Source organism: Sinocyclocheilus anshuiensis, unplaced genomic scaffold (assembly GCF_001515605.1).
Source record: "Sinocyclocheilus anshuiensis isolate Anshui unplaced genomic scaffold, SAMN03320099.WGS_v1.1 scaffold776, whole genome shotgun sequence".
In the NCBI taxonomy this organism is placed as follows: Eukaryota; Metazoa; Chordata; class Actinopteri; order Cypriniformes; family Cyprinidae; genus Sinocyclocheilus; species Sinocyclocheilus anshuiensis.
In genome coordinates this window covers 1,662,494-1,671,102 of record NW_015555808.1, presented here as the reverse complement: position 1 = coordinate 1,671,102, position 8,609 = coordinate 1,662,494, and the positions used below count along the sequence as shown (strand labels likewise).

The following is an 8,609-nucleotide window of genomic DNA, read 5'->3' as shown; positions in this document are numbered from 1 at the left end:
GGCTGCTTTTAGCCTTACCCTGGAGTTGGTTCGCCCTCTGCCTATGCATATATGTGAAGAATTTATTGCACATTATTACACGGCTCTATGGAATACTTTATTCTGATTGGTCAATCGCGGCATTCAGAGGTCAGATATTTGGAAATACTTTAATGTCTCGTATCACACCGCGGACTCGTATCGTTTCATAAAAACAAAATATTGCGCCTCAGTTATCGACTGTAGCCTACTGAAAATAACCTCGGAGGATTTTAGTATTATTAAAATAACTTCTAAGAGTGATCGCACCTAAGTGTTCAGTCTTGTTGCTATAGCAGATTCTCGTGTAGGCCCTAGTGGACTATATTTTTTCTTTGCGGAAGCTAATATATATAGCTAAAATTATAAAGTTATTTCAACTTAAATTAATATTTTATGTGTGTCTATTTTATTATTATTATTATTATTATTATTATTATTATTATTATTATTAGGCCTATATTGTGAGTGGCCATGTAATAGCCTACGCGGGGCAGTCAGTTATCGCGAAATAAATCCCTTCATAAGCAGCCAAAACGGTACTGCAGAAAAAGTCTCTTCAAAAGAGCCCTTCAACTACAATAATGGAAGCTTATGAAACGAATTGTTACATTGCAAACAAGAGCATTTCTTTTCATTTTAGACTTTGAAGGAGTCGTTTAAATTCAGACCTGGAATTTCCTGATGGCGAATGAAGCAATTACAGCCCGTTATATATATATATGCATCTTGCCCAGTGACCCCCCAACACCACGCAGTCATTATTTCCATATCGTGTTGCTCTCACGCCCACTGAGAGAGGGAGCAGAGAGCTCATCCGGTGCATTGAGGGACCTCCAGGTCCTCATCTGCGCTCTGTACAGCATCAGCACCAGCCGCTGCGTGAGAAACAAACCGAGTCGCAGCACCGCGTGCGCTTCATTCAATCTGGAGTGTCAGATGGTGCAAGATGCACCGCTTCTTTGTCCTCCTCTACACCCGGACTGTGCAAGTTAACGCTGGAAGGGACCAATAGTAGTTGAGGGACCTGAGAAGACACGTTTCAGCTGCGCTGAAAGGCTCATACAGGATTATTGTCCTCGTATCACCATCCCGTGGATTTCCTGCTTGTACTACTAAACACGCGCGCTGCGGCTTCCAGAGAAATAAAGCAAATCATTGCTGCTTAAAATGTGTTAATTCGGTTTCTTTCTCGCAAGGGAGGAGCAATGAGAGCGTAAACAACACTGGGTGGCTTTGTTTCTCAGACACGGACCCGTGGAAGATCACATTGACATGTCTTTCAGTGCTGGATTTGGAGCTACCGTTATTTCTCCACTAACTTAGGGAAGTGTTGTTCGTATCTCTTTGACTTTGCATTACAGCTCAATTCTACTTTTCTAACAAACACGTGCAGTTTTCTTCATATCTTCTTCCTACATTGTGGAGCGCTTTTATCGGAAGGGCGTATTTGATTCGCGTCTATCGTCTTTGGAGTGAAGAAAGACCCATTTAAACCCGTTGCCTCGGCATTATCTTGTGGAGTTACAGCAACCCACGTGGAAACACGGACTCGAAGGAGGGCAAGATGGGCTGTTGCAGTGGCAGATGCACGCTGGCATTTATATGTGGCATGCAATTGGTAAGTGATAACGCTTATGTAATTTCTAAACCTGCGCTGATGGTGATAGTTCATGGATTCGAACCGGCAACCTTCCGGTTATCAGCCTAGATGCTGAATTAACAAACTGCATTTCAGTCTAATAAGAAAACTGGTAAATTGGTGAACAGGGACAGTCTGATTGTAGTAAGCTTGGGTGAAAGTTCATAGGGTTTGAACCTACAGCCTTTCGGGTTACTCAACTAGGGTTTTAATCTGAATTGGTTGGAAGCCTGTGCCAGGTTATTTGATGTGATTTTATACAGTTGTGGAATTAGGTTTGGGTCAAAGAGGAGTGTCAGTCACTTGTAATGATGCAAAATTTGTAGTGTCTCCTAGAAGTGAACCCGAGAACTCAAGAGCCCAAGTGTCCACCTGACAAGTGGTCAGTGATACAGCATGTATGTGGCCGTGAGTAATCTTAGTGGAAATAATGTGGGGCTATATGTGGAAACCCTGCGTCGTTATATTACACCGGAGGGATGATGGTGTTCATGAAGGCTGGGCTTGTGTCATTAGCCTGGGGCCACTATCATTTATGCTTATCTTCCCACTACCACGGGTCCTGACAGCCAATTAGGAGTTTTAAGTTAAAGAAGCTAAGCCAAGTCTCGTCGACCTACTAAAGCAGAAAACGATTACTTATTGCTTCTGCTAGAGCTTGAGAGGGTTTTTTTAACCGTCAGAATGTTTTCTAATCTAGTCCCATTTGAAAAGATGATTTCAGTCTGGTGTTTGTAAGAATTCACAGAACTGAGTAATTTTACTTTTCCCAGACTATCTCTGTGACACCTTTTGAATCACTCTGTAATGGATAGTGGCCAGCGACAGTCTCACCATTGCCTACCAGCTGGCATGGTGAATCAGGCGTGCGTGATAGATCACATGACAACTGGCAAGCGTGACTACACTAATCCAAATGGATGTTTGTAGGTTAATGTATCACACAGGTCATTATCCCGAAGAATCAGCCGTAGTGGGTGATGTCACCACCTGGTGTCTGTTAATCAGACCTTACTCTAGAAGCCGGTCTTTGAGCGTGATGATGTCATAAGTGAGTCATTTTTAGCAGGCTAATGTCATAAACTCCCAAGTTACTTATAAGCAGCTGTTGTCTTATAATGCATTTTTGTATTGTTTGGGATTAGGGTGGGTTTTGTTCTGTTTGATGTCAAAACTTTGAGGGGTGTATGTTTCATTTAAAAGGACTTCAGATAATGTTGGTCCTTCATAGACTTTTGCTTTAATCACATTTATTCCTGAAAGCTAATATAATCAGTAGCATAAAAGGTGGCAATAATACAGAAATTAAATATATATATATATATATATATATATATATTAAAGCAATTATATTCCTACTTGATCTTATGTGAGAAGATATACTGAGTTGATATTTCTATATTTGTCACAATTTTCCCCAACCATTGTATGTTTTTACAACAGAAGATGGCATGAACAATTGATTGGTAGTTATGAAGAAAAATGAAGAAAAAAATTCCAGATTAAATTATTAGGGAATTAATAATCTAGTCATTTGTTAGAGCGCAATAGCACTTTGTTAAACTTTTCTTCTGTTGGAATGGCTGTAGAAAATGGAGCTAATGCACTCAGCTCTGCTAAATTACCAAGCAGACCTTTTTTATTGTTTAAGGCTATAACACAGATAAAATATCCATAGTTAAAGCATTTATAAGAGTTTTCTCTCTGGTGGTTTTTGTGTCTGGCAAGTATAAATGCCTGTGGTCCAACAGACTGGCCTGCATTTTGACATGGAAGCAAAGAAAATAGTATTGTATACTCAAGGGATGTGTTTATAGTGATTGCTCAAAGATGCATTCATAGAAAGGACATCTGGTAAAATAGTTTGACTCTATTATGGCTGATGAAAACTTGATATCTGTTGTCAAAGTGGTCCTCTTAGCTTCAGCCTTTGACAGCCTCCCTATGGACCATCTGATGCATATTGTACGCAAAGATGAATACAGCTGGTGAAATCTGCCCGTTCCAATTGGCTGCCCACAAGGGAACTTCTGGGAATCAGGCATGCACAAGTTTTTTATCAGGCAGTCGGAAAGATTTGTTTACGTTACCAGATTGCTGGTGATGTTGCTGTCATGAAAGGTCTGACCACGTGATTCACTCAAAAATTGCTCTATTTTCCTTGTTATCTAAGTTTTTGTTGAAACTGAAGCATCATTATTTGAATATTTTACCACTTTGTTGCATGCCAGTCTGTTGTTATGGCTGCATCGATTTCAGATTTATCTGCCCCTGCATACCCTTATCAACAACAGTTGGTCATTTTACATGTTGGTCAGAAGGCTGTCTAAGTGGGCAGTTCTTGGCCAGAATAAGCTACAATATGCAGAACATTTAGTGTTGATAGTCAAAAATGTGTTTTTTATAATCTGGATTGTCATAAATATTGTAAAACTATTTGCTCTGTTTCTAAATGTTTTGATTGAATTAATTACATGATATGCTGATTATTCAAACTAATCGCAGTTAATCACACTTATCAATGTTTTTTTAAAAATTGAGTCGAATATCCCTTAAATGTAGTTCCCCTTCAGGAACTCGAACTGCGTCGAGATCGCTTTGGGAACGCCTCTGCGTGACCACGTTCTGAAGCACGTGTGAAATCAGTCCAATGGAGCAGCGTTAGCGGAGGGATCCGAGACGGGCTCGTCCTTTTCTCGGTCCTCACCCGCTAGATCCACGGCTCTCTCTCAGTGTTCGTTCGGAAGCCCGCACTGTGGTTTCTTAGATTTCACACGTGCTTCAGAACGCGGTCACGCAGGGGCATTCCCAAAGCGATCTCGACGCAGCGTCTCGTTCCATCCATGGGCATGAGTTTTTTGTGGCAGAAGAGTTGAATTGACATCACAGAAAGTGGCTTTAGAAGTCAGTATATTGTTTGTTTTATTTCCATATCATTGAAGTCTATCACAGTCCACAGCGATCTGTTCTGCAGTCGAGTTTGTCCATCTGTCCTTATTCGTTTTGTGCTGTCTGCTCTCAGTTAGTGTGATTTGGCAAGTCTCCTGTAGAATTGCATGCGACAGGGAGTGTGATTAAATGTGTTCATTTTTATGCATTATTATTTATTTTTTTTAAATAATTAATTGTAGTAGAGTAACATGTTAAATTAATGTCCATTAAACTACTGAAGGAGATGCTCTATGCATTCAAGATTTATGATTTGATTTTAATCAGTGTCTGCATTTGTCAATTCAGATACATTTATGAAATCAGGTTTGGATCATGTTGTTCATCCATCTTATTGTTTTCTTATTTGTTTTTGCTTTTCTTCTGCACCTTGTACTGTCATAGGAAACAAATCATTATCAGCCACAAATGTATGTTTACTCAAATAAACCCAAGATTGATTGTTAACTCATGTTACCTTGGGAGTAAAAACAGAATGTGTAAATAAAAAAAAAAGAAAGAAAAAGAATTACTCGTTAGATTGCCGAATAACAGATTGCCCAGAGACTGACAGACACCTGTGGTTCTTGAGGTCATTTCTAAACTCTCTTGAAATATTCTACACCTGGCGCTACACATTTCTATAATTGTTTTGTTTTCAAACTGGTATGAATGTCTGCTGTCATTTTTCCTCTTGGAACAACACAAAGACAAAGGTTTAATTGTTGTTTTCCGTCATCGTAATCAGCTGTATGCAGGAGAAAGGCTTGTGCTCTTGAAATTAATTACTCTCCTGAATGCAGGTGATTTGCCAAACAAAACATTTTTTTGAGGTTAATACTGAATATTATATGTCATTTAGTTTGTCCGTTAGCATGTAAAAGTGCTGCGACAACTCTCATTGTTTTTTTTTTTCTGAATTAGAAGTAAACAGACTTCTAGTGCACAGACGGAAAGCACTTCGAACAGACCCTTTGCCAAACAAAACAATCGCATTGGCAGAATATTGTTCTAAATTGCTGTGCAATGCCTTTGCATCGTGACCTTGGTTTCCCAAAACTGACAGATGGTTTAGGAAGCCTTTTTGCATAATGAATCCAAATATTTACATATCTCATCAAAGCATTGATGCCATAACTCTACCATGTAAAAAGGATTGTTTTTGTACACCATGAATTTAAACTGGCTAATTAACATGCTTTTTTAAAAACAAACTTTCTCTCTTACACATCAGCACAATTAAACGACATGTGGCAAAGTTATCTTTTTCATGTAAATCACCAAAATGTTGTTGATTGCTTGGTTTTTGTTACTGCAGTGCAGTCTCATTAGTTGTTAATCTAACTCCATGAATATTAAACATAAAATATTTACATTTACTTTTATGCATTTGGAAGACATATTTAAGCGACTCACATTCAAGGTGCACATATTATCAGTTCTCGCTTTCTCTGGGAATCTAACCCAATACCTCCGCGATGCTAGCGCCATTCTCTACTGTTTGAGCTACATGAAGGCTGCATATATAACAAGATTAAATATGTTCTGATTGGCTGCTATTGTGACAGCAATTTCACATTCACATGTCACTGGAAACCTTTCGCATCGTGCTTGGTGGCAATCCATTGATTTGTTATGTAAGTAGGCCTGTTGAATCAGATCGGTTTGTTTGCTAATATTTTCATGAAATTGACAATAAAGAATCCCAGATTGACAAGAGACAGAATAGCATAGCGAACTACTGAAGCTCTTTGGCTTTGTGACTGTGACTGAAGAGCTGCCTCTCAGGGAAAATAAGTCCTTGATATTTGGCAAGTGAATTGAATTGGCTTCTCCACACCACAATCCAAATCTGAAAAGGCAGGAAGATTTAATGACTTTTCAAATGTTATAAATCATTCCCAGCTTAACAAAACCAATAAACATAAGTGCCTCAAACATGCGGTGGGAATAAGTCTTTGCTGCAGGAAATTTTTCAGACATCTCTCCTTCCGTCGGCATTAAATTAACCTTTATTTTCCCGCCCCGGATGCCTCTTTCATAGTCGTGAGATTTCAGAACACAAAAGGTTATGGTGATGATACCTGTGCTGTGCTGCACGCTATTTGCCAGCTTCCCATTTGATTGAGGCGAGCCGTAAACATTAGCGGGAATGTCTCCTAGCAACAATAGGTATAAATGTTGGAATGTTGCCCGGTAGCTGAATACGGAGGATCCAGACTCCTCATAGTTGCCCTTTTGACCCATCAAAACCAAGAACAGTACAAGAAATGCATTATGTGTATTATGATGCCTTTTGGCTGGTTTTGTTTTCTGAAGCTATTTGATTTGAATTTACATTTTATGTTCTTGGCACAGCCTTTCCAACCCAGCCATTCACATAATAAAGTGCACAAATCACATTAATGGTTATTTCGGGACAGGTTGCTGAGAATACAAATAGTTTTAGAAAAAAATATTTGGCATTAGATCAGAAAAATCTCAAAAGAAAAAATTCCTTTCAAGTGGCTCATCTAACAGACTTTAAATCTGAATTGTGATTTTAATAATTATTTTATTTTATTTATTTTTTAATTGATTTCTTTGGTGTTCGTAAACATTTCAGTTATGTGTGGTGCAGTAATTTATAGATAGTTTTTTTTTTTTTAGTAGTCTGAGGGTTACTGTAGGGGTAACTAACACTTAAACTAAAACCATAAAAATATTTTCATTACTTAAAATAAATATTAACTGAAATTTAATATAAAAATAAAAATATATAAAAACCTACAATTATTTTTTCAGCTAGTTGATAAGGTGACATTTCCAATCTTGATGTATTAAATAACTAAAACTAAAATAAAAATAAATAAAAACTATATAGACATAAAACAACACAAACTAATAAAAATGACAAAAACACTACAAAATTACTTATAATTTCTATAAATCTTTTTTCAAATTATTAATAAAACTATGAAAGTATCTCAATAATATTAAAATAACACTGAATAGTTTATTTAGAATGTATAATAATGTCATAATATTATGCCTTATATGAATAAACATATTCATATTATGCTGTCATGTCATATTTATTCGTCATGTCATATTCATTAATTTCTGTCAATTTTACTCTGAATAAAATGGCGTCTAATTTATTGAAACTAAATAAATAACATTTAAATTGGTGATAAAATATAAAATTAAACCACATATCCAAAGGTTATGTATTAATTTACTGGAAGTATATATGAACATTTTAACAAAAACGTGAAAACTAATATTTAAAAAAATATTCAAAGCCATTTAATTGTCGTGATGATGCACTTTTATTAATCTCTTTTGATCATCATTGACAGTTGAATTAATTTCAGCATTTAATTAACAGTTTTTTTAAAGGTAATGCTATACAGAAATTATACATTGCATCTTTAATGCATGTTTTACTGTCAGTCTTTGAACACATTTGTGAATGCTGTTACATTCAAGCTGTGTAATCAGTTCCATTAATTAGTCTGTTAGGCTGACAGCCTACCAATTCTCTGCTTGCTTGTCGTTGCTACTGTCATTCTTCAAAAACCATCAAATTATTCACCACCACACCCGATGGTCTGCTGCCAGCCACTTTGCAAAAGTCGTTTTACGGTAAAGTTACCTCACTTTGCATCTGGGAATGAAGCCATCATCTTTTGCGGTTTGGCTGGGCTTCAGCAAACTTTGTTAGAACATCTTCTCCTAATGCGGTTGCCTATAGTTTTTGATCTAATAATAAACAGTCCCTTGTTGCTATATATACATTATCTTGCAAATTCTATCTCACCAGAGTCGCCAGCTGTTTTTCAAACATTTGTCTATAATGCATTTTTGCTATTCGCAAAATAGCAAATCCGATGTGTGTCAATATATTGTCTTAAAGTGACAGACTGGCACTTCGGCCATCAAAATGCAAAGAGAAAATCACTCACAGCTCTTAATCTGAATAACGTTATAGCTTTAATAAGCATTAATCTATCAATACATACACTGAAAACTATGCAGT

General features: G+C 37.1%; 1 protein-coding gene across 2 annotated transcripts in view; it reads left to right on the top strand.

Annotated features, from left to right (window-relative positions):
- Positions 1–925: 925 nt before the first annotated feature.
- nkain2 (sodium/potassium transporting ATPase interacting 2) overlaps positions 926–8,609 on the top strand; it is a 162,622-nt gene continuing 154,938 nt past the window's right edge. For both annotated transcript variants that reach the window (XM_016469325.1, XM_016469326.1), the window contains exon 1: positions 926–1,639. In XM_016469325.1, coding sequence (XP_016324811.1) covers positions 1,586–1,639 — 54 coding nt within the window. In that variant the 5' untranslated portion in view covers positions 926–1,585. The remainder of the gene's footprint in view (positions 1,640–8,609) is intronic.